At 36.0% G+C, this 27,247-nt stretch overlaps 1 protein-coding gene across 1 annotated transcript; it reads left to right on the top strand.

The window, feature by feature from the left end:
- Nucleotides 1-1,165: 1,165 nt before the first annotated feature.
- On the top strand, nt 1,166-26,944 carry EED (embryonic ectoderm development; the record flags this gene model as incomplete). Its single annotated transcript, XM_077778413.1, has 12 exons — nt 1,166-1,333; nt 3,841-3,933; nt 7,916-7,981; nt 9,002-9,127; nt 9,793-9,874; nt 12,008-12,099; nt 13,932-14,065; nt 16,346-16,451; nt 17,607-17,681; nt 24,825-24,983; nt 26,174-26,247; nt 26,611-26,944. Coding segments are annotated over 12 exons (1,302 nt in total), but the record flags the coding sequence as incomplete, so codon positions are not given.
- Between the last annotated feature and the right edge of the window lie 303 nt (nt 26,945-27,247).

Below are 27,247 nucleotides of genomic sequence, written 5' to 3'. Positions count from 1 at the left end.
TTTTCATTCTAATCTAATCAATGTATTCCAGAATAATTAGTGTATTTTTTAAAAAGGTAGGAACCATTTGAAGTTTTGAAAACTACCCCCAGAACCATTGTATAATACCATACTGTTTTTAGGTGAATTTATGTGGTATGAATTTTTTATATACCTTTGATACTCCAGTTAATTTTTAACCTTCTGTAAATATAACACTAGTTTTAGGAAGCAATCATTTAGAAATAGCCCCTAAGGCAGTGTTTCCTAGCCTTGTTCTAATAGATGTTAACAGGCACCCTGCACAAAAAGCCTTTCTCTGGAGTGAATTTAGGAGCTGTTGCCCAGGGCAGTAGGTTTCAATAAATCTCTTTATAAAAAGAATTTACTGGAATATGTAATCAGAGGGGGTAGTTAAATCTTAGATTATCTGAGGGCCAGGAATGTATTTTGTGGACTGGAAATAGAGTATACTTTAAGTGAATTTGCATGGTTTCCTGCAGTCATTTCTACATTTGGAAGGATTTTACTTTAGTCATGGAGAGATTCTGGAGTTCTGCATTCTGTGTAAGTATCATTATTATATAAGAGCTGTGAGGCAAATGTCATTTGTAAATAGCACAGAATATGTAGGCTTTTATAAAGATTCTGAGGGGCTTGTGTTATAATTAAGGGGAATTTGAATACAAGATTTTCAGAAACTACATCTAAAATAAGAGGCACTAATACTCCATCATCGTCAAAGGGCCACCGAGCCCTGTGCTCCAAACTGAGCAGCAGTCAGATAAATTAGGAAGACCTGTGTGTAGTTCATTCAGATTTAGGAGTCACAGCTTTGGTTTGAATCCCAGTAAACAACCTTCCTTATCTAACAGTACCTTCTGTGAAAAGCTGTAAAGATGGAATGAGCCAGTGTATTCAAGTGGCTGGCATAGACCAGTGCTTTGTTATTTAAAGGCAGTATTATATTCTTACTATTCTGATTAGTTGTCTTTTTTTTTTTAATGTCATGCGGAAATCCACAAATCCTAACGTGTGCTGTTTTCCTTTTAATCCTTATTTGGAGACAGGAATAAGGTTTTGCATTTCCGACAGAATTTATTAATTACTGCTTTTAGGTCAATCAGCAGCTACCCAGCACAGTCATTTGGTGCCACAGTACTGCTGTTTTGCGTAATTTTTCCTAATTTCCTGTTTACAGGATGATGCTGTCAGTATTGAAAGTGGTACAAACACTGAACGCCCTGATACACCTACAAATACACCAAATGCTCCTGGAAGGAAAAGTTGGGGGAAGGGCAAATGGAAGTCAAAGAAATGCAAATATTCTTTCAAGTGTGTAAATAGTCTCAAGGTATGTGCAGAAAGACAGATCCTGAGGGCTGAATCCTAGGTTTCAGAATTATTTCTCAGTGATAAACATTTTATGCTCAAGGTACTTTGTCAAGTTTAAAATTAGAATACTGTGAAGAGTTGTGTCTTTTTTTTTTTGAAGCATAGACATTAAAGTCCATTTCTTTAGCTTTTTTTGTTTTAATTTAAAACGGGTCTTACCTAGTACTACATACAGAGTTTTCTTTATTGTTTGTATTCAGGTATAAGATTTTAGGATAATTATTCTTCATATTTTGTTAAAATTTTAAAAACATAAAGCCATTTCCTGATACCTGTTAGTAAAAAAGAACTATATGTGACCCATTAACTTTCAGTCAGCATAAATTGAAACATGTTTCTGTGCAAGTTTTAAATATTTAATTCTTGTCATTTGTGTCATTTGAAACTGTCTTCAGAGGAAATTGTATAAATTAACTTTTTGAATATTCAGTATTTGGGAAGACATGATTTTAGAGTTAAATTGCTGTTTCCTCAAAAGCATTTTTATTTATTAAAAGGATTATTGATATTAAATTGTTTTCCTTTACATATCATTCATTTTCTGTGTTTTAAATTTGGGAGTAATTTTCCATACTGGCCACAAATATACATTGTATTATCTTTTATGGATGTAAGTTAGAATCTTTTTCTAAATATGTGAAGGTAAATAGGTACAGTATTGGGAAGGCATAAGAGGCCATGGTTATATGGAAATTACTTTCTTCTCTGTGTAGCAAAATACATGGCTCAGTGTGTCAAATTATATTCTCTTAAAAGGAGAGAAGTTAATCTTTTTTTTTATTTATTATTATTATTTTTTTTTTTTTACAAATAGTTTATTGTCAAATTAGTTTCCACATAACACTCAGTGCTCATCCCCACAAGTGTCCTCCTCCATGCCCATCCCCCCCTCCCCCCCACATCCATCAGTCCTCCGTTTTTGTCAGCATTCAAGAGTCTCTCATGGTTTGCCTCTCTCCCTTTCCCCCACCATTTCCGCCCTTCTTCTCCCCCGTGTTCCTCCGTCAAGTTCCTCCTAATCCTCCTATACGTGCAAACATATGATATTTGTCCTTCTCTGCCTGACTTATTTCGCTCAGCATAACACCCTCAAGGTCCATCCATGTTGCTACACATGGCCAGATTTCATTGTTGGAGAGAAGTTAATCTTAATGTTTTTTTTAAAAAAGCGAAGTGTCCATGAATAGTTTTGTGTTAACATTTAATTTCTGTAACCCGTTTTTAGATAGTATATGAAGGATGTTGGTTTTAGCTGTTTAAATAATTTGATTAAATATTTCAGAAGCCTAAATCTGTGGCTTTTCAGAGGATAAGAAATGAAAGTTGTTAACACTCTAAAAGTGAATTAATGTTAATGCCAGGAAAGTTAATCTACGGTGCCAGGAGATGGCCAGTAAAATTCTAAGACTGAAAGATAATTTTTGTGAAGAAAAGTGTATAACATACTTTACCAATAACATTGGCTATTGTTTGACCTTACCAATAACATAAAGTCGATTAACATGTATTTTGTATGTTATATGCATTATACGCTGTATTCTTACAGTAAAGTAAGCTAGAGAAAAAATGTTAGTAAGAAAATCACAGGGCTTAGAAAATATGTTTGCAGTACAGTTGTTATCCAAAAAATCTGTGTTTAAGTGGACCTGTACTGTTCAAACCTGTGTTGTTCAAGGGTCAACTGTATTTGTTTTTTATGCACCTTCTTATAGCCTCCTGGTAAATGAAGTTACAGTCCATTGTCTCCCTGGATCCCCAGTGTTCCAGTATTCTTGTTCATGATAAAACTAGTTGGGATGCTTTTCGTTTAGGACCCAAAATCAAGATTATTTAAAATTGTTTCTATAGGAATGATAGAAAGCAATGATTTGTTCTTGGTTTTGTTTTGTTTTATTTATTTCTGAAAGAGAGACCAGGGAGGGTCAGAGAGACAGGGACATAAAGAATCTGAAACAGGCTCCAGGCTCTGAGCTACCTGTCAGCACAGAGCCCGATGTTGGGCTTGAACCCAGGAACCGCAAAATCGTGACCTGAGCGGATGCTTAACCGACTGAGCTACCCAGGTGCCCCTAGAAAGCAGTGATTTGAATGGAGTTTGATATGCTTTGCTTTACAAGGGAAAAATTAAACCCAAGAAAGATTAGTGAGTGTTAGGGAAGCTATATTAACTCTTAGTATATTTGTTCATGTTCTATTTCAGAAACATAAATTATGTCTTAAGAGATAAAATGCATCTACAGTAATTAACCCAGTTTAATTTTGATTCATAAGAATATGATTGGGTTTAAGAAAATAGAAGGCAAATCATACTAATTTATAGATGAATGCTTGTTATCTGACCTCTGACTTACATAGTAACCTACGTTTTGGGGAATTGGGGGGGAAGGTATAAGGGAAAATGGTCCATTCACCATTCTTTTGTATCTGAATTATAGTAATTTTTATTACTTTATGATTATTTTACAGGAAGATCATAATCAGCCATTGTTTGGAGTACAGTTTAACTGGCACAGTAAAGAAGGAGATCCGTTAGTGTTTGCAACTGTAGGAAGCAACAGAGTGAGTGTTCAGGGGTGTGTTTGGCATTTGACTTGATTATTAGACTCTGGTGTTAATATAATATTAAAGTATAATGATTTTGAAGTAAATTTGGCATAGCTGATTTGACACTATTCCTTTATGTAAAAGTGAAGCATTCTAGAAGTTGTGAAAACTCGCTAACATTGTTAAAACTAGTATTCATGACTGAAAATCCATCTTTATTTCATGTATTCCTAATTGTTCCTGAAACAGATTTCTGTGTATATTTTGTCATCATAAATATTTTGTTTTGCATGGCTGAAAGAATTGACTTCTGTATTTGGACGTGATTTAGGTAGTTTATCATTTAAGATACAGAGTCTGTAGTTTCTTTTTTTACATACTTTTTTTTTTAATGTTTACTTATTTTTGTGAGAGAGAGACAGACCCCAAAGTCTGTAGTTTTTTGAAAATAAGCTTAATTAGTGGCTCTTTGTAAATGCAAAGCATAAATCCAGTGGATTTATATAATAGTTACTGAAAGTATTTTAACTATTGTCAGTAAACAATAGTTTACTGTGTTAGATTTTTTTATTTAAGGAAGCCAAAAAGTATCTTGAACTGAAGAAATGTATGGAAGAAGCATGCTGGCACATTTTAACATAAACCATTATTTAACTTTTCAGTTAAGCCAGGGGCTCAACTGGTGTATAGCAATTTATTACTCTATTTATTTTTAAATAAATACAGAACAGGAAGATTCGTTAGTGCTTTCCAGGGAGTCTCTGGAGTTTCTTATTAAATTGAAACATCTCAAGGAAAAATTGTCCTTTTAAGTTTGTATCAGCTAACATTCTGGGTGTCCATTCATTCTGTACTAGGAGTTATGAGGAATGACGTAGAAAGTTATTGTTGTATTTGGAAAAAGAAAAACAGAGGAAATAGACAAATTGGATATAGGTGGATAACAAATACAAGTCACTTGCCCTGCCTTTAGCCCAAGAGGTGAAGAGGAGTGAATTTGAGAGATGTCCCATACTTTGTTACTTTGAGTGCAATAAAATTGTATGGTTCTTAAGTAATTGTGCTAAGCTTAGGTAATAAAAGAACATGATTTTTTTTTTTTTTCAAAAAATTTTTTAAGTGTTTTTATTTCTCTCTGAGAGAGAGACAGCATGAACAGTGGAGGGTCAGAGAGAGAGGGAGATAGAGAATCTGAAGCAGGCTCCAGGCTCTGAGCTAGCTGTCAGCACAGAGCCTGATGCAGGGTGCTCGAACCCATGAACCATGAGATCATAACCTGAGCCGAAGTCGGAAGCTTAGCCAACTGAGCCAGCCAGGCACCCCTAAAAGAACATGATTTTAATGCACACTATTTTCTGTATTTTTTGTTTCTTAGTGTCGGCATCCGGTCCTCAAACAAAGTTAAGTTCGTAACAAGGGACTGTCATCTTCATGATATTTTTCAAATGTCGCTATATTTCCGATTCATATGAATGCATATGCATCTATTCTGGGCTAGATCCTTTTTTCTAGATACCTGTTTTCTAAAAAGTAAAATTTAGCTTTAGCTAATTTCCTGGAAAACTTCCTTTAAGGAAGGTTTAATTACATTTAAGTCTCTGGTGCTTTATTAGGTTGTTGAAACTCAGCTACTACAGTTGATAATGTGGGCTAGCAGGGGGTTTTTTTGTTTAGCCAAATGTAGTTTGTAATCTGTAGCCTGCCTGTAGTTGTCTGGTTCCTAAATTCATTGATAAAAAAAATTTGTGGGCAAAGTGATAAAGTTTCAAGAAAAGATTAAGGTTATTTTTCCTAGTTGGGAACCTATTATATTGATTAGCTTGAATCTTCTGTAAGACATCACTGTAAACCTAAGATTATACTTCATTAACTTGGCCATGGTAATATGAAAATTAGTATAATTTGTGCTCCAGTATGCTTATTTAAATATTCCATGCATTCTAACAAAAAGTATCCCTATTATCATTTAAAATGACGTTGAAAGCTCTTGCTTTCAGCTCACGTCATGATCTCATGGTCCTGAAATTGAGCTCTGGTCATGAGTCTAGCCCCTGTCAGGAGATTGATCCTCGTTTCAGGCTGTGTACTGACAGCGTGGGAGCCTTCCTGGGATTTTGTTTCTTTCCCTCTCTCGCTACGCCTCTCCCACTCACAATTAATCTCTCATTCAAAATAAACACTTAAATGACATTAAAGGCCATTACATAGTATATTGAATTATAAAAAATTCTGCTGTTTGGACTTCTTTAAAAAAAAAAAAAAAGAAAAAAGAATCTGGGATACAACCTAGTTTTGCAGTCATATAAGAAATATTTTTTAGAATATTAATGTAGTTTTTATTAACTTAATAGTGATAGATGATTTATAGACTTCTTATATTTCTTTTTTATTTTTTTAATGTTTATTTTTGAGGAAAAGGGAAAAAGGGCACGCTGGGGAGGGACAGCAGGCTCCAGGCTCTGAGCTGTCAGCACAGAGCCCAATGTGGGGCTCGAACCCATGGACCACGAGAGCATGACCTGAGCTGAAGTTGGATGCTTAACCGACTGAGACACTCAGACACCCCCAGTTCTTAAGTATTTCTATTAAAATTAATAAGTTATTGCTACATGACTATGAGGTATAGAATATGGAAAGAAATTTATTACAGTTTAATTGTATATTATGCAGATAGTATTAATCTTAGAATATATGGCAAATGAAAAGGACTCCCATACATCAGAAAGTTAGGGGCCCGTGGATTTCTTAGTTGGTTAAGCATATGACTTCAGCTCAGGTCATGGTCTCACAGTTGGGGTTCAAGCCTCATATTGGGCTCTCAGCTGTTAACACGGATCCTCTGTCTCCCTCTCTGTCTGCCTTCTCTCTACTTGTGCTCATACTCTCTCAAAAATATAGATTTTTTTAAAAAAATAAGGGTAATATTTGATGAGCCAAGCCCATGAGAAAAACATTATTAGGCAAATTGTAGACTTTCATATATGTAATTAATATGTAAATATTCTTGAACTACCCAAGACTTGAAGAACTTAATTAAAAGATGATAAACCACACCCTTACTTAGAGGTGTTTACTTTTGTTTTTGTTTTTTAAAGTTTATTTCTTGAGAGAGAGAGAATCCCAGGCAAGCTCCACACTCAGCCTGGAGCTTGAACCCAGGAACCATGATATCATGACCTGAGCCTGAGCCAGAATCAAGAGTCAGACGGTTAACTGACTAAGCCACCTGTGTGCCCCCAACTGTATTCATTGTGAAGAGCTGGTGCAGTTAGATGATGAATGAGATCTAAATTTAAAAACTTAGAAATATATACCATTGTTATTACTACAATTTCTAATACACTCAGAAAATTATGTAATACATTAGGCTTTATAATGACTTTTTGGGGAGCCTGGGTGGCCCAGTCAGCTAAGTGGCCGACTTCGGGTCAGGTCATGATCTCACAGTACATGGGATCAAGCCCCGCATCACGCTCTGTGCTGACAGCTCAGAGCCTGGATCCTGCTTCAGATTCTGTGTCTCCCTGTCTCTCTGACCCTCCCCCACTCACACTCTGTGTCTCTTTCTCTCCAAAATAAATAACCATTAAAAAATTTTTATAATGATTTCCATAAGTTTAAAGAAGCTATTATTTTATTATTATTATTTTTTAATGTATGTTTATTTTTGAGACAGAGACTCACAGAGTGAGCAGGGGAGGGGCAGAGAGAGAGGGAGAATCTGAAGTAGGCTCCAGGCTCTGAGCTGTCAGCACAGCCTGCCTAGTGTTCGGCTTGAACTCATGAACTGCAAGATCATGACCTAACCCGAAGTCAGATGCTTAACAAACTGAGCCACCCATGCACCACTAAAGAAGCTATTTGAAAGCCATCCAGGCACCCCTAGAGAAGTTTCTGTAGTGTCTTTAAGGCACATTTGTGACTAAAATGTTTCACAGGTGAAGAAAGTATATTTCTGTATTTGAGATGAAATTTACCATATTTTTGTTTTTATTAGGTTACCTTATATGAATGTCACTCACAAGGAGAAATCCGGTTGTTGCAGTCTTATGTGGATGCTGATGTATCCTTTCTTGGGTTTCTACTATTTTTGACTAAAGGAGTTTCAATAAGTACACCAAAACTTTTCTAAATTAATTAGTTCCCTAAAGTTGAACTTGGTCCTTTCTTTAACCAGTGCTCTTCCTTTACTATCACAAGAGAGTCCTTGTATTTAGTTTAATTTTCCTGATTCCTAGAATTGCATTTTAAAGTGGATATGAGGGAGGTGGGGGAGATGGCTGGAGGTAAGCATTGGAAATCCAGTAATAGATTGCTTCTCGTTCTTTTGGTGAAGATCGGGTAGAAATCCAGTAATAGAAAATGATAGCAAGAGTGTAGCTAAAACCTCCTGTTTCTTTGACCTTACATAGAGTTCTGTCATGTCAGGGTAGTTATCTTGATGAATTTGGGTTGATCAGGAGCTGTGCCGTGCCTGGCAGTCATGCCAAGTATTTGAACCACAAAGCCTATAGGGGAAAAATAAGCATGCAGTTTGTTTGGGAAATACAGTATTGCAAAATATGAATACAGAAAGAAAAAGGAAGGTTTAAAAAGCCAAAAGGTTAGGCAGTTAAAGCTGTTTTCTTTTAAGATCCATTTGAAAAACGTAGCAAAAAAGAAAAGGCAAGGATATTCAGTCTTCCATCATTTCTATGGAAAGAACTGATCGGTAGCCATATTGGGAAAGATTCACAGGAAAAGGTGGAAAACTGAATAGTTCCTGATCTTTGTCTAGAGATGCATAGTCAGAAGTACTGGGCTAAAACAAGTGTCAGCAAGTTACAGCCTATGGGGCTAGCTACCTGTTTGTGTAAATCAAGTTTTCCTGGGACACAAGGATAGCCATTCATTTGCATATTGTTCATGGCTGCTATCAAATGACAGTTGAGTGAAGGCATCTCGAAATAGTAATCAAATTGAGTGGAAGGTCTGGTTTGTAAAAAGTTGAGCATTTCTTTGGAGGTTGCCTTGTACTAAACTATAATCACTGACGTGTTTACTTTATAAAAACAAATTCTATTTCTTAACTGGCGTTTTTTAGGCTGATGAAAACTTTTACACTTGTGCATGGACGTATGATAGCAATACAAGCCATCCTTTGCTGGCTGTTGCTGGATCTAGAGGCATAATTAGGATAATTAATCCCATAACCATGCAGTGCATAAAGGTGGGTTTTTTTGGATACATTGTAGATCTGCCCTTTTTGGAATGCACACTTTTTTCATTTAAAACTAGTGGAATCCGTGTCTGTACAATTTCTAATTTGATTTGTGGTTTCCTTTTTGTTTCCTTTAGACAAATCTTTTGAGACCTTTGTCACATTTAGATAATACAGATTAAGGAATTAGCAGGAAGTTTTTATTTGCAATTTTTAAAAAATAGAATAATTTTTCTCCTGCCTTGCTTTATCCTGAGAGGCTCTAATGAACTATAGTGGAAGAGTAAGTCTTTTCCAAACATTTTAATTACAAATAAAGAGCCAAGGGCACCTTGTAAAGAGCCAAAAGGTGAACTCTGGGAATTTGATACTGAGAGAATTTTTGCAAATCTCTTTAAAATAAGTTTATTTAAACCCTGGGGCACATTAGAATCACCTGAGAATCTTTTAGATCCTTTCTTGGGCCTTAGCTAATTCAGTATAATCCAAATACCTGCAGGTAGAACTTGAGCATCTTTTTTTGTTTGTTTGTTTGTTTAACTTTGACGGGGGATTTTAACGTAGCCAGGGTTGAGAACCATTATTTTAAGTGAGACTATTTTTCCATTCTCTTAAAATTAATGAGAGAATTTATTGATTTAATATGACAGTTGAATGTTATAAATTTATTGTAGCATTATGTTGGCCATGGAAATGCTATCAATGAGCTGAAATTCCACCCAAGAGATCCAAATCTCCTCCTGTCAGTAAGCAAAGGTAAGAGAAGCACATATTTCTTTAGTTCTCTTTATTTGGGAATGACTTTTTTTTTAAGGGACAGCGTTTTTAGGTTAAAAAAAAAAAGGCAGAACTTAAAAGGAATTTATAAAACATGTTTTAGTAGAAAAATCCTAGGCTTTATTAGCATTGCCAGTTCAAGAATTGGTTAAAAGGACCATGAAATACACTGTTAACATCAGACATAAATGAAATAATTGGTACTGAAGATTATGTGTTACCCTTCCTGTGCATTATGATCATCCATCCTCAGTTGAATTATTTTACTAAACTTTATTCATTTTAGTGGCAGAACACCAAAATTAAGACAGTTTTCAGAATTTTTAAGTGTTGCAAATCGTCTTACTCTGACCAGTCATATAGTAAGAAAATAGCATCTGAAAATTGTTTTTCCCTGTGGACATCAAATTTCTGTGTTGTAAACAATCCTCTAATAGACTTCCTTAAAATGCTAAAGTCTCCAACATAAGCTCTTTGAAATATTTCCCATACTTATCAAGAGAAAGCCTTCCCTTGCTCTTTATGCCTGTATTGGCACTGTATGTTTATTGGGGGTTCATTCAGGCCTTTACATCGTTTTTGAGCTCTCTGAAATGAGCTGGCTCGTTCTTATTTCTGCATTCTGTTCTTGATTGCCTTTTTTCCTTCTACATTATCATTCTACTCAAATTTATTCTTTTTAAAGGCTGTCAACAAATAAAGGCTTATCAAACTTGTAACCTCCACTCCCCCATCTGCTTATAGTAACAGATGTCCTCAAATCAAAACTCTTACATGAAAATGTTTCACTGTGATTTTTCTTTGACCATCAAGACTTAGGTTTAGAAATCGACACCTAAGAAGAGCTGACAACTTCCTTCCGATAATAATAGGTGGGCCCAGGTATTTCTTTACAGATGATCGAGGTCATAATGCTACATTTGTTTCTAAATATCACAACTTTTTTAACCCAGCTCTTCCCCCAATGTGCAAAATAACCTACAGAATATGAGAAAATATTTTCCAAATTTCATATCTAATAAGGGATTTGTATAAAGAGCTCTTACAGTTCAGTAATGAATACAACCCTTAAAAGAATGGTCAAAGGTTTTGACCATTTTTAAAGACCTCTTTTAAAGAATATACACAGTTGTCCAGTGAGCACATGAAAAGGTGCTCAGGATTATACAGATCAAAACCACAGTGAGACCACTTCATACCTAGTAGGAGGACTATAATCAGAAAAACATACCATGTTGACTAGAATATAGAGAAGTTTGAACCCCCCCATACATTGCTGGTGGGAGCGTAAAACATACCCACCTTAACAAACAGTCTAGAAGTTTCCCAAAAAGTCAGAAATAGAAATACCATTTCTGTGTGTGTATGTAGACAAGAGAAATGAAAACAAATGTCCACACAAAAACTGTACATAATTGGAATCAAGAAATAATTTTTTATAGCAATGTTAATTTTCACTAGTAAACATAATTTATTACCACCTTTTAGTGTTCCCTATGGAATAGGTTATTAGTCATGTACAGTATGGGCCTTTCCAGATTTCAAGTTGTACAGTCATTTTTATATTAATGTTGCTGTGTATTTTGTTGCTAATGTTTAGTGGATGAGATAACTCAAATTATAGTTTATATTTCTAAGAGGTCTAATCCTATAAAAGTATGTTGTGATATGTTTAGTTTTTAATCATATTTTGGGTTTCCTGTAGAAATCTCATAAATCTGCTCAGTCCCCTTCAACAGCTAAATGTGGATTCTCTGGAGGGAAAACCTTTAGTATCTTGTTCTATGACATAACATAAACTTTATTTATGTCAAATACCTAAGTGTTATCTTATGTCAGGGGCATGACTCCATCAAATCAGGATATTATTGAAAAGAAATTATTTGAGTAAAATAAGCTAAATATATCTTAAGACCACAGAAATATTTTTTTTGATTTTGAGCTCGTCCTTTTTTAATTCTACATGTTGATATAAATATCTTGTTGCTATATAATTGGATTCCACATCCTCACTGTGCATATTTCTGTACTTTTATTTCTTTAAAGAGGTTTGAAAGTTCAGAGTAAATAAATGTCTAAAGTCCATTTTAATTTTTTTTATGTCTGTACTAGATCATGCTTTACGATTATGGAATATCCAAACAGACACTCTGGTGGCAATATTTGGAGGCGTAGAAGGGCACAGAGATGAAGTTCTAAGTGCTGTAAGTTGAAAGCTGCAGGGCAGTGACTTTCAGGTGTGCAGAGCTACAGAGCTCTGAACAATCCCTGTGGAACCCTTATATAAGAAAGCATATGTTTTTGTATAGCCTGCCAGGCACTCGTTTCGTTTACTTGTGATACCACAAGATTTGTAGCTTAGGAATGAAGGAATAAAGTGAGTCAGGCTCTTTGTGTTTCATCTGTACTCTTGCACTTTATACCAGTACCTGGATTCCCATGAAAGAATACCTTGAACTTGCTCAATCAGAAATCACCAAGCTAACTTTTGTTCTGCTGTTTCTCAGGCATTAAAGAAAAAAGTTAAGCTAGTTAGCAATTGAGATCAACTTTCATCGTTTATGTGAGGTTGAAATATAAGACCCATTTTTAGGAAACCGTTTCATTATATTTAAACTGAGTTTTAGGTAACTCTTTGATGTCATGTAATCTTTATGTATTATAATCTGTTGACCCGCTTTAATGAGATGCTAGTATTTTCACAATTTTACATTATTTTAGCTTTACGTATGTTCCATTTATGGCTTATTTAGTGGTTTGACAACCCTTCAGTATGTTAGGAAACGATGGAAACAGGATGGTGTTTGGAAGCAGGTAGCATGTTAATTGGAAGTACTGACTAGTCCTGTAGTTGACATGTGTATGCTCTTGTGAGAATCATACCTACCCTTCAGCTACCTTGTCACCTTGGAGTTTCTAGAAGTTGCAGGGGCACTCTCCCGTCTGGTCTTCTCTGTCTGAAGAGCCATGACTACCATCCTTTTTTAAGAATAATAAATGAGAGCTACTGGCTCTAAGGGTGTCTTGGTGCTGTTGACAGTGAGGTAATTAGAAGTAGAAGCAACCAGACTTCTGAATTCAGTAAACACCAAACCTAAAGCTCTAGGATCTTGTAAAACTGTGTTCATGATCAATTCGAAGATTAAATTAAGATAAATACCTAGATTAATAAGGAAGATGTCTTTCTCCACAAATAGAACTCTTCAATGGTCTTTTTTTTTTTTTTTTTTTAAAGATTCTGTTTTTAAGTAGTCTGCACCAAGTATGCGGCTCGAACTCACAACTTCAAATCAGAGTTGCATGCTCTGAGCCAGCCAGGTGCCCTTCTACTGTTATTTCTTAAAATGAGAGCATAATACAGGAAGAGTTCCCTTACTAGAAGGATTCATGTGTGAGATTTTCTTTGACATGAATCACGTACTAAATTTAAGCGCATCTCTGTGCCTCACTGTTTTATGAAATATGGTGAATAAGGTTGTTATAATGGATGATCTGTTAGCCGTCTTAACAATTAGTAGATAGCAAATGAGAAAGTTAAAATATGTTATTTCCTTTTCTTAGACCTTTTTTCTTTAAAAGTGAACTTAAAACCAGTGTAACTGTAGTGTTTTGATGTAGATATACAGATAAAGCAAAATTTCCGATGTTTTAAGACTCATTGTATAGTTTCATGTACAGCTGTCAGTTTCATTGTTTAATAGACAAAACAAACTTACTCAGGTCTTTGCATCATAGAACAATTACTTTCCCTCAACATTCTATTTACCTTCACAATCAAGCAAAGGTAATATTTAAAGATAACTGAATAGATAAAACAAAATTCAAACAATTTATTTTCTTGATTTATATAAGCTCATATATGCGGTGGTGACAAATCAGTTAAAATTACATCTTGAAAGCAGTAACAGCTCTTATTTACAGGCTACATAGATGAAACTCAGAAATGTTTGTTACTTGAAATACAGTTCACTGGTACATCAGATGACAATTGGATAGTCTGGGCAATATTGTATCAGCTTTTTTGTTTTACATACAGGATTATGATCTTTTGGGTGAAAAAATAATGTCCTGTGGTATGGATCACTCTCTTAAACTTTGGAGGATCAATTCAAAGAGAATGATGAATGCAATTAAAGAATCTTATGATTATAATCCAAATAAAACTAACAGGTAAAAATTGTCCTATTTAAAATGATTTATTTCATGCTGGTGGATGATGATGCGTTTTACTTTATCCAAACCATAACATAATCCCCTCAGATTGAATTTAGAGCCCTTTTTAATAACTTTGAGGTACAATTTACATCCCATAAAATTTACTAATTTTAAATGGAAGCGCTTTGCTTTTTGTCTATGTTTGTAGCTCATCTTTCAAAGTCCCCTTTAAATTGTGTTTTCTTCTCAATTTAGGAGCATGTTTCACTTATTTAGGTATGCATATGCTTGGCTTTTTATATTATAACGATGTTAAGCTGCTTAAACTAGCTGTGGGGTAGAGACCTTCTGAATAATGTTACTCATATTATTTGCCAACACTAAATTTTACATCAAGACAGTAAATCTTGATTTTTTTAAGTGAGTTTCTTGGCTTTGATTCCAGGTAACATAAATCTGTCCATTAAATGATTATCCTTTTTTTAGATGGATAAAATTCAAAAGCAGGAAGCTGCTTAATGGGATTATGAGTTGGCAGTTTTCTTAATATATACAAACATTTTTATTTTAAATATAATCTCTATACCCTCCAACATGGGTCTTAAACCTACACCCCGAAATCAAGAGACACAGTCTGCGGGGCGCATGGGTGGCTCAGTCGGTTAAGGTTCCGTCTTCTGCTCAAGTCATAATCTCACTGTTCGTGGGTTTGAGCCCTGTGTCCGTCTCTGTGCTGACAGTAACTCAGAGCCTAGAGCCTGCTTCAGATTCTGTGTCTCCCTCTCTCTCTGTCCCTCCCCTGTTCTTGCTGTCTCTCTCTCTCAGAAATAAATAAAACATTAAGAAAAAAAAAGAAAGAAAAAAAATTTAAAGAGAGAGAGACACACACACTCTGCCCATTGAACCAGCCAGGCGATCCTCTGTTTTTTCTTTTCGAAAAATTTATTTCTGAAATGCTTCAATTCAAATCTGTTTTTGAAATGCTTAAATTCTTAAATTTTTTTTTAATGTTCAATTTTGAGAGAGAGAGTGCCAAGCAGGGGAGAAGCAGAGTAAGAGAGAGACACAGAATCCAGAGCAGGCTCCAGGCTCTGAGCTGTCAGCACAGAATCCAATGGAGAGCTCAAACCCATGAATCCCAAGATCAGACCTGAGCTCAAGTCAGACACTGAACAGACTTGAGCCACCCAGGCGCCCCTGAAATGCTTCATTTCTTGAACTCAGTACCTGTCTTTTGAGAATCTGATCAGGCTGTTAGCACTTTCACTATAACTGTCATAAATCGGCATATGTTAAATGAGTTGGCACTTTTGTTTTAACAAAGAGCTAGCATTTACTTTCTGGTTATCAAACCAGAGTATAATAGGTTATCTGTAAAATTGATAACCAGCAACAAATATTTCAATGCACTAATATTTGTGAGACCTCGGTGGCCTGTGAAAATTAGTTCACCTTTCAGATTTCCCTTTTAGAACCCCAAGGGTTAGAATATTAAATTTATGTTTTTATATTTTCTAGAGCTCTGGAATAAATAGAAACTATATTTCACAGTTTACAGGAAGTGACACTGAGTTATGCTGGTCTTAAGAGGTTTAAGCATAGATTATAATATTTACTTGGCTAAAAAGCAATGAACATAATTATAGCAGAGTTAAGAATTCATATCAGATCATGAATAACATTTTAATGTGTTAATAAAGAAAAGCTCCCAGAAATAGAATTGGAAGGAATGTAGGAGAGGATTCCACCCAACATCCTTTTTTGCCTATGAGGGAAAAGTAGAAAGGACATGTTGAATTGCCCAAGACGCAACTCATTCATGGCATATCATTCTTCTATAGTTATTTCCGTTTAAAACTGAATTACTAGATTAGAAATGTTAGGTATACGTTTAATTGTAGAACTGGTAGTACTGGTGGTGTGTGGTCTTCTCACAGACATCTTGAAGCAAAAAAAAAAAAAAAGTATGTTTTACTTTCCCAAATAAGTACAGGAAAAGTCTTATGAAATGCCAGATTCCTTTCAGATACCGTTTTCAGAAATTGTTCCTCAAGGCAGGACTCTTATCTAATCTTCTCTTTAGCAGCCTTTGGAATGATGTGTCATTGTTCTAGAAAGATGATGTTCTTTTGAAATAATCTAGATACAATTGACTTTCATAGACTGTTGATGCTAAACTTTAAAAGATTGAGTAGATAGTGTATTGTATTTATTAAAGTTTTATAAATCTGCAGGTGAAAATTCGTGTGATTCTACTACCCTGTTTTCTTTTAACTTTTAACATTTCCCTTTCAGGCCATTTATTTCTCAGAAAATTCATTTTCCTGACTTTTCCACCAGAGACATACATAGGAATTATGTCGATTGTGTGCGATGGTTAGGTGATTTGATACTTTCCAAGGTATGCTAACTTGTGTTAAGTTGTACTTCTGTTGTTTGTGTTTGTGTGAGTGGGAACTTTTCAGGCAGCACAGTTTTTTCAGTTTGGTAAATTGGATGGCAAATGGGAAATTCCTTTTTTTTTTTTTTCCCCTCGGAGCCTCATAGATTTGGAAACTCTTTTCAGGCATATGACATCCTGATGAATTATTATAACTTGTGCTGTAATAACAGGAAACACATTAACTTTTAAGATGATATTCTTTGATACCTGATGTTATTATAAAATAACCCAATTTCTAAAGTCAGTAGTGGGTTTTTTTGGTATGTTTGTGTCCATTTCGCTAAATTTGTATTTACAAAAACAGACAGCTGGGGTTGGCTGTGGGCTGTAGTTTGCCAAGCCCTGATCTCTAATGTGTTGATGTATATTTACATATTTTTTCGCTGATAATATAAGTAGTTGTTGTGATGTTATCTGAGCATTTAGGATTGTCATATTTGGAAAAAATGCTATCCAGTCTCTTTTCTTGATGTGGATTTCAGGGCATTTCATAGCTTCTTGGGCAGAGCCTGACTTTTTTTCTTGGCCTTCTAGGTATAGTTTTCCTAGATATAGGTATAAGTTTCCTTTTTGTAAACTTTTGATCTTGAAATAATTCAATGGACAGTAAGTTTCAAAGAAAGTACAGAGAGGTCCCATATTGCCCTTCACCCGATTTCTTCCAGATACATCTCACATAACTATAACAAAATATCATATTTAGGAAATTGACATTGTACAATGTGTGCGTGTAGTTCTGTGTCGTCATTTTATCACGTGAATTTTGTCAGTTCAAGCATGTTACAGTATGGGACCTTTTAAGATTGGTTTTTTCTCACTCAGTGTAATGCCATCCAAGTTGTTGTGTGTATCAATAGTTTTCCCTTTATATTGCTTCATAGTATTCCATGGTACAGATGTACCTCAGTTTATGTAACTATTCATCTATCGGAGGACAGTTTGGTCCTTTGCAGTTTGGGGCTATTACAAATAAAGCTGCTAATGAACAATCGTGTACAGGTTTTTTTGTGGACTTAAGTTTTCATTTCTCCGGGATAAATGCCTAGAATGGCAATTGCTGGGTCATGGTTAAGTGTGTTTAGTTTTTTAAGAAACTGCCAAACTATTTTCCAGAGTGGCCGTGCCATTTTACACTCCCACCAGCAATGTATGAACGATCCGGTGTCTCCGAATCTTCGCCGGCATTTGGTATTGTCACTATTTTTTATCTTAGCTGTTGTGATAGGTGTGTAGTGAGATCTCATCCTGGTCTTAATGTGCATTTTTCTGATGGCTAGTGATGGTGAACATCTTTTTCATGTGCTTATTTACGATCCATAAATCCTTTTCGATGATGTCTTTTCATATCTTTTGCTCATTTTCTAATTGGATTGGTTTTGTGTTTTTTTTATTGTTGAGTTTTAAGAGTTCTTAATACATTCTAAATATGAATCCTGTATCAGATATGTAGTTTGCAAAAATTTCTTCCAGTCTGTCACTTGTCTTTTCATCCTCTTAACAGGGTCTTTTGCAGAGCCAATGTTTTTAATTTGACGAGTTTCCATTTATTGAATTTTGTTGGAAGAAAATTATTTTATGGATCGTGCTTTTGATGTTACATTTAAAAGCTCTTCATGCTCCAGATCCTAAAGATTTTTTTCCTGTGTTCATCTTAAAAGTTTTATAGTGTTAGTTTTATATTAGATGTATGATCTATTTTGAGTTCATTTGTGCATAAGGCTTAGCTAGTAGTTGGTTTTTTGCCTGTGGATATCCAATTATTCACCATTGGTTGAGAAACTACTCTTTCTCTTTTGAACTGCTTTTGCACCTTGCTCAAAAATTGTTTGGCCTACTTGTTTGAGGCTCTTTCTGGTTTTTCTGTTCTATTTCCCTCTTACCACTGCTATATACAGTCTTGGTTCCTCTGGCTCCATAGTAAGTCTTGGATGTGGTTAAGTGATATCACCCATTTTATTCTTTTTCAGAACTGTTTTAGCTATTTTGATTCCTTTGACTTTACATTTAAATCTTAAAATAATCTTGTCTACATTTTATTGAAAAATCTTGCCAGGAGTTTTATGGGCTGGGAAGATTTTGATTGGTATTAACTTAAACCTCTATATCAGTTTGCCGGGGGATTGGTATCTTTGCTCTCCAGTCCATGAACATAGTATGACATTCCCTTTATTTAGATCTTTGATTTTTATTATCAGCATTATGTAGCTTTTAGCATACAGGTCCTGTATATGCTTCATTAGATTTATACCTTAGTACTTCTCTTTTTTCTGATTATAAATGATGTTCCTTATTTCTATGTGTTTTTGCTAGTTTAAAAGAATGCACTTGATTTTTACATATTGACCTGGAATCCTGTGACCTAGTTCTCTAGGAGGGCTTTTTGTCCAGTACTTGGGATTTGTTACATAGACCATCATGTCATCAGCAGATAAGGACAGTTTTATATTTTCCTTTCTATTCTTGTCTTATTGCACTGGGAACCTTCTAGTACTACGTTGAATTAGAGTCTTGAGATGTTTTTGATTTGTTTCTGATGTTAAAGGGGAAAGAATTCAATCTTTCACAATTAGCTGTTTTTTGTAGATGTTCTCTATCAAGTTGAGAACTGTCCCCCTTGCTAATATTTAGAGAGTTTTATCATGAATGCATGTTGAATTTTTCTGTAACAGTGCTATGATTATATGGCTTTTCTTCCTTAACCTGTTAATGCAGTATATTCCTTTTTTTCCTTTTTTTTTTTGTAAGTTTATTTACTTTGAGAAAGAGAAAATCTGTGGGATTGGGGGAGAGGCAGATTAGGGTAGAGAGGATCCCAAGCAGGCTCTGCTCTGAGGTCCTGCTGTCAGGTACCCGTCATTTTTTTTTTAATACTGATCTAGTCCTATATCCCTGGAATAAGTTTATTTGGTCATAGTGTGTAATTTTTTATATATGTTGCTAATAGTTGATAGTTTGTTCAATATTTATGTATTTGTGTGCTTGAGACTGTATTAGTCTGAAGTTTTTTGTATTGCTTTGTCTGGTTTTCCTATTGATAGCACTGGCTTTTGGCTTTATAAAATGAATTGGCGGGGCGCCTGGGTGGCTTAGTCGGTTAAGCGTCCGACTTTCACTTAGGTCATGATCTCGCGGTTCGTGGGTTCGAGCCCCGCGTCGGGCTCTGTGCTGACTTTCAATCTGTGACTCCCTCTCTCTCTGACCCTCCCCTGCTCACACTGTCTCTCTCTCTCTTAGAAATAAAACATAAAAAAAAAAAAAAAAATTTTTTTTAAATGAATTGGGGAGTTTTCCCTCCTATTTTCTGGAAGAAATCATAAAGAATTGATGTTAATTCTTCATAAGTGGTTGTTAGAATTCTGCAGTTAAATCATCTGGGCCTAGAAATTTTGAGGGAGAATTTTAAAGATAACAGATTCAACTTCCCGAAAGTTAAAAAGAGCTGTTCAAATTAACTATTTCATATTGTGTGAGTTGTGGTAACCCGTGCTGTTTGAGGAACTGGTCCATTGTATCTAAAGTAAAATTGATGTGTACACTTGCTGGTAATATTCTTTTTGCCCTTTTGATAACTGCAAGGTCTCTATAGATCACGCTTTTTTATTCCTGAAACTGGTCATTTATTGTCTTCCTTTTTTGTTGATCTGGTAGAGACTCATAAATTATTTTTTATCTTTTCTTTCTCTTGTTTCCTATGAGTGTATTTTGCTCCTTTACTGATTTCTTAAGGTGTGGGAGCTTAAATCATTTTTTCTAATTTTGTGTATGTTTATTTTTGAGAGAGAGTGCCAGCGAACTTGAGCAAAGGAGGGGCAGAGAAAAAGGGAGACACAGAATCTGAAGCAGGCTCCAGGCTCTGAGCTGTGAGCACAGAGCCTCATGTGGAGCTTGAACCCGTGGACGGTGAGATCATGACCTGAGCCAAAGTCAGGATGCTTAACTGACTGAGCCACCCACAGGCTCCAAGGGAGCTTAGATTCTTGACTTGAGACTTTTCTCAAATAAGTATGTTCCACGGGAGCTTGAAAAGAACGTGCATTTCTGGGGCGCCTGGGTGGCTTAGTCGGTTAAGCGTCTGACTTTCGCTTAGGTCATGATCTCACGGTTCGTGGGTTCGAGCCCCACGTCGGGCTCTGTGCTGACTGCCAGCTCAGAGCCTGGAGTCTATTTCAGAGTCTGTGTCTCCCTCTCTCTCTGAACCTCCCCTGCTCACGCTGTCTCTCTCTCTCTCCTAGAAATAAATAAAAATTAAAATTAAAAAAATTAAAAAAAAAAAAAACGTGCATTTCTGTTTGGGTGTAAGTTCTGTAAGTGTGACTTAGGTGCTCTTCTTGATGGCATGGTTGAATTCCATATCTTAACGGATTTTTCTGTCTACTTAATTTTGTCAGTTGCCGAGAGATTGGCAAGTCTCCAGCTGTAATTGTGGGTTTTTCCCATATTGCTTTCAGTGTTAGGATGTTCTGCTGCTCTGTGGGTTGCTTGTTATTGCTCTGTCTTGGTGACTGGATCCTTTAATTTTTTTCTTTTATGTGGGTTATTTCCCTAATTTCCTATAGGTTACATGAACATCTTTTTTCTTAGTCGGCTCTACACCTAATGTAGGGGCTTGCCTCAGAGCTCCTGCATCAGGAGTCGCATGCTCGACTCACTAAACCAGCCAGGTACCCCTATGTGAGCATCGTTTAGAATTTCAATTTGATTTATCTGTAGTATTGAGTACATTTCTTTAGGTAGCTTTTTTGGTGCTTCCTCTAGAGGTTATGCTATATATGTGTATTACCTATTTTGTTACCTTTTGTTATATGTATTATGTATTTTTGTTATGCTGTCTATAAGAAAGTCACTTTAGGTATAAAATAGTGTAGAGTAAAAGTAAAAAGTTGCCTGAAAATATAACATGCAAACATAAGTATAAATACATATTTCCCTAACCTGTCTTCTATCAACATTTTTCCGCTTTGCATGAAGTATAGAAGCCTTATTTCCCTGTAGGTCACTTTGTCCTCCATTTTCAGTATAATTGTCGTAAATGTTCCCTTTATACTTGAGAGCGTCAAAAAGTATTACCATTCTGGCTTCAACCATCAAACATAACTTCAAACTACAGAGGGAAAGGAGGCTATTGTGTTTACTCCTTTTGTTTTTTCCATTTTTCTTTATTCCCTCCCGGTTTTCCAAGATTCCTTCTTATGTTATTTCTCTTATGTTTATAAAAGTGCCTGTCACCATACTTTTCGGGGTCTACTTGTGACAAATTCTTCATTTTTCTTCCTCTGAGAATGTCCCCGTTGGTTCTTCATTCTTGAAAGGTACATTCGCTCCTTATAGGATTTTGTGTTGACAATTCTTTTCTTCAAACCTTCAACAAATGTTGTACTCCCTCTTTCCGGGGTCTCTGGTTTCTGATAAGATACCTGACATCATTGGAATTGTTTTTTCCTAAACACAGGTGTTCTGTCTTAACTGCTTTCAGGACTTTTTTCTGTTGTCTTTCTAATTTTCAGCAGCTTCAGTGTGATGTGCCATGATACGGATTTGAGGTTACCTTTTGGGGTTTATTCACCTTGAATTTGTAGTAGATTTATGTCCCCCGGGGACATAGTTTGTCCCAGATTTGGAAACTTTTCAGCCATTATTAAAAATCGTTTTTAGGCCTGTTCTCTTCCTCCCCTCCTTTTGGAATTCTAATGCTATGAATGTTAAATCTTTTATTTGGCCCCTGGGACTACCATTTTTTGTTTTCTTTTGTTTAAATTGGATAGTTTCTGTTCTAACTAGAAATTTATTGACTCTGTTCACCTCTCTTCTGTTGAACCTTTCCATTGATTTTCTTGTTTCGGTGATAGTATTTTTCAGCTCTAAAATTTCCATTTGATACTTTTTATTTATTTTTTTGCCGAGACTTTCATTGTTTTCAGTGTGTTTGTAATTGCTCATCGAAGCTTTTCTATCATCCTGTTTTAAAATCCTTTTTAGGTAGTTCCAACATATGTGTCATGTCAGTGTTGGCATTTATTGTCTTCTAGCATTAAAATTGAGATTTTCTAAGATTCTTGGTAGGACAATGACTTTTTCATTGAGATCTGGATATTTTGAGTATTATACAAGACTCTGGGTCTTATTTTCTTTAAAACTTTTGGAGCAGGCTTCCTCTGATAAATTTTCAGCTGGGGAAAGGGAGCAGCGCTGCTTCATGATTGGCAGGTGGTAGGGCATGTCCAGATGAGAATATCTCCCTATTGTTTCCCAAGTCTTCAGTGACCCTAGGTTTGGGCTGATGGTAAATAAACATGCTAATTTCTGCTGGGCCTCTTGATACCACCCCAGCAGGACAGGAGGGGAATTACCTCATTATGATGAGGGATAGATACGGAGAGTCAGATATGCACTTGAGGTGCATAGTTAACCACCTGAGAAGTGCTCCGCATTGGGCCTTTACTGGCTCACAGGAGGGTAGGCCCAGGTTTGGGTTGTTTTTTCCCTGGGGTGTTTGGCTGGAGTAGGGTGTTTGAAAGTGTTCTCTCTTGCTGTGTTGCTATCTTCCTGGTTCTGTGGCTAGAGAGAACCGTCTTTTGTTGGGAGTTTGTTTGGCCTTTATCCGTTCGGACTGGGCAGTTGCTGCCATTGCTAGAATCCAGCTTGGGGTGTGTAAATGAAGCCAAAGAAAACCAAGGGACCAAATGTTCTTCATGCCCCAAGGTTCCTAACTCGTCTGCCTTTTCTGTACCTTTTGCAGTTTTATGTTCCCTTTATATTTAATATTTAGTTTTCCAAGCTAGAGTGAGGATAAATAGGGGAAAATTCATTTACTGTATCATTTTGGAAATAAAGGTAAAAAGCCACCAACGCTACAATTTCTATTCGTAGAACTTAATCAGACAACAGGCAAGGATTTCTGCATTTTAGGTTTCTGGAAGCTGACCTGAAAGAACTATACTGGTGGTCTTAAATCTATGTCTGCATCTGCGATTCGCAGGGGGAACAGTGTAAAAATAGATTCCTAGGCCTCACTCTTGGAGATTCTAAATCTGGCACAAGGACGTGGGAATTTGTAATTTTAAAAAGCTCTCTACGTGATTTTCAAGTGTCGTCGTCTGTTAGGCTTGTCAAATTCTTTTTACGTCCTTAAGTTTTATTTCTCCATGAGGGGACTCTACTAATTAAGTAAGGGTCCTTTACCAGGGTAATCAGTGACAAGCACTTGAAGAGCTGTGTTCCAGTTCTTCTGCTTTGGCCTTGCCTTGTAGAGATTCTCATTCAGTAAGGCTGGGACCAAGGTGAGTCTTTTGAGGGAAGTATACAGGCTCTCAGTCCAAGTGTGCACTTAGTTAAAAGGTATCAGATTAGGTGATCTCCAGGGTACTTTACAGTAAAGAACTAGTATGTCAGCTAGATAGCCATGTGATTTCAAATGATCTACAAAAGGCAGAGAAGAGAAAAAGGGTGTTGTTTCCTCCCTCATCTTCCTGTGGCCCTTCTGTTAACCTATTTCATGTATCAGTGAACTTGACAGAGCTGCCACATATGATTGTGTAGGCTGTGTCCTGTAAAATTCCAGGGGGTGCTCTCCACCTACACGGGAATTTCTCAGTCTAGATTCTGTTGAGATATTGAGCTGGATATTTTTTCTTATGAGAGGGCCATCCTGTACATTGTACGATGTTCGGCAACATCTCTGGCCTCTACCTACTAAAGGCCAGGGACATTGCTAAATGTCCCTTAATTGGCACACCACTGACCTATAATATTAATAGTGCCCACTGTTTTGTAGTTTTTTTCTTCCAGTGTGTTCTTTACCACTTACTGCTTAACTAGGATGTGTGCAAATATATGATGTTACAGGAGAGGGAAGGTGTTACTTACTCTGTTTCAGTCCTATGCCCATATCAATGTCTTGTTAAACCGCTGCATTTAATTGCCTTCTCTTACAATCTGATCTCTAAGCAGGGGACACATTGAAAGGCCATCTATTTGTATACAGGTTTTGTAATTTTACCTTTGCTGTAAAACACTCAAGTCTCTGGATGCCAGATTATCTAGAGCTGAATTTGGTTTCGAAGAAAATTGGTACTTCAAAATGAATATTGCAGATAATATAATGCTTTTGGGTAGTGTTCAATTCTGTTGATAACATGACTTCTGTCCTCAGGTGTGGGCAGAGACTCCAAATATAAATGAATGTTTATCACTGTATTAAGTAGGTTGATAAACAGGTTTTGTGAGTTCTAAAAACATAGTACAGAAAAAAATATTTTCTTTAAAAATATATTTAAAATTCAGTTCTGTACGTAATGTATCTTTTTTTTTTTTTTCCTCATCTCTCTTTTAAAGTCTTGTGAAAATGCCATTGTGTGCTGGAAACCTGGCAAAATGGAAGATGATATAGACAAAATTAAACCCAGTGAGTCTAATGTGACTATTCTCGGGCGATTCGATTACAGCCAGTGTGACATTTGGTACATGAGGTTTTCTATGGATTTCTGGCAAAAGGTAGCAATAAATTTTTACATATTCAAATTACTTAAGACCATTATAATTTCATTTTTCTGTTGTGCATCCATGTTCGGGTTCCTCTAGGAATCTATCTACCTCAGTGTTCTATATTGATTATTTTGGTTTGCTGTTATTTATTCCATCTTCGTGGCTCTATACACCATCTGCAGTGCTTATTATAAATGTAGTTGACAGGTGTCAAGCATGGCAGTGAGGTGTTCACTTTCTGTAACATGTTACTAAGATTGAATGTTTTGGTGATTAGACTGTTAACCTTTTTAAGTAGCTTTTTTGTAGAAAACTTAGTGAAAAATCAGCAGAGGGGCAAAATATCTAAAATTTTAAAAAGATTGGTGTTAGGATTTTGTGGTAATAAATTACTTGGGTATTTATTTTCTAAGAAAGCTTTGGAGGAGCTGTCTGTAATTTTTGCTACAACTCTTTAAGGCAGAATAAAGAGTACATGCTAACAGTGTACTTAACAGTGTCCTTCATAGGGACGCCTAGGTGGCTCAGTCAGTTAAGCTTCGGACTTCAGCTCAGGTCATGATCTCGTGATTTGGGTTTGAGCCCCACTGCCCTGCGTTGGCTCGGTGGTGACAGCTCAGAGCCTGGAGCCTGCTTTGGATTCTTGTCTCCCCCTCTCTCTGCCCCTACCATGCTCATGGTCTGTCTCTCAATAATAAACGTTAAAAAGATTTTTGTTTAGGGGCGCCTGGGTGGCTTAGTCGGTTGAGCGTCCGACTTTCGCTTAGGTCATGATCTCGCGGTTCGTGGGTTCGAGCCCCGCGTCGGGCTCTGTGCTGACTGCCAGCTCAGAGCCTGGAGCCTGTTTCGGAGTCTGTATCTCCCTCTCTCTCTGACCCTGCCCTGCTCATGCTGTCTCTGTCTCTCTCCTAGAAATAAAATAAAAATATTTAAAAAAAAAAATTTTTTTTGTTTAATAAACAATAAAGTCCTTCATAAATTGCAGAATGCCTTCTGATTTACTCAAGGTACTTCTGTGAGTTATTAGTTGCACTTATCCCCATTTACAAATCTGAAATTTAAGATGCAAATAAATAATTATGAGTATGGCTATAAGCTGGAGCTGAGGTGTTTTTGCAGTATGAATATGTCTTAGAAATGCGTGAATGCTTTATAACCGATTTTAACAACTTGACGTTTTAAAAAATATGTTTGTACAGATGCTTGCATTGGGCAATCAGGTCGGCAAACTTTATGTTTGGGATTTAGAAGTGGAAGATCCTCATAAAGCCAAGTAAGTATTTAGAAATGTTATTGATAATTCCTGCCCTTTTCACAATTGTTATGCCAATATAGAGGAATAATTGATACTTAAGGTATCATCCTTAAATCATTTTTAACACTTAAAGAGTTCAGTTATTTTAAAGCCTTTATCTTTTATCATAGTGACTGGTTATCATGAGTACTTTGGTGACAAGTTACTTTTTTTTTTAAAGTACCCAAACTTTATGAAAATTGAGATTGAACTCTTAGTGATGTTCTCAATGCTTCTTATAGGGCTTGGAATATGTATTTGTTTCCTAATTCACTGGTTAAGTTAGATACTGACAACATTTTCTGTGAATGGCATTTAACCTGTTGTCTTGTTTTCCCCTAGATGTACAACACTGACTCATCATAAATGTGGTGCTGCTATTCGACAAACCAGTTTTAGCAGGGATAGCAGTATTCTCATAGCTGTTTGTGATGATGCCAGTATTTGGCGCTGGGACCGACTTCGATAAAATACTTATTCCAAATCAAAGTTAGAGCGTGTTTTCTCTGTATAATAGATCAATGTATCTTGCTAGTAAGGGCACATGGAGCATTTAGAGTTGTCTTTCAGGATTCGTTGGGCTGAGCTGAATGTAGTGATGTTTACATTGTTTACATTCTTTGTACTGTCTCCTGCTCAGACTCTACTGCTTTTAATAAAAATTTATTTTTGTAAAGCTGTGTGTTAGTTTATTTTCATTGTGATAAAAAGAACTGTTGAAAATAATAAAAGTAGGCCATTTTTTGTAATGATGATTTTTGTAGTTCTTTTAACCTGAAGAAAGCTATATAATTTAGTAATTATGTGTAAGTTCTAGAAGTAAACTGAATTTTAAGTTTTAACTCTGTAATTTTGAGCTAGGCTAAGTAACTTAACATCTCCCTCCATTTCCTCTTGTGTGAAACAGGGGTAAGGATACCTACTTCGTAGGGTTATTAAAGATCAAATGATTAGCCACATGTGAAGCAGCTGGAATACT

The sequence above is a fragment of the Crocuta crocuta genome, unplaced genomic scaffold (genome assembly GCF_008692635.1).
Source record: "Crocuta crocuta isolate KB4526 unplaced genomic scaffold, BGI_CrCroc_1.0 scaffold1247, whole genome shotgun sequence".
Taxonomy (NCBI): domain Eukaryota; kingdom Metazoa; phylum Chordata; class Mammalia; order Carnivora; family Hyaenidae; genus Crocuta; species Crocuta crocuta.
This window is presented reverse-complemented; position numbering and strand designations above follow the sequence as displayed.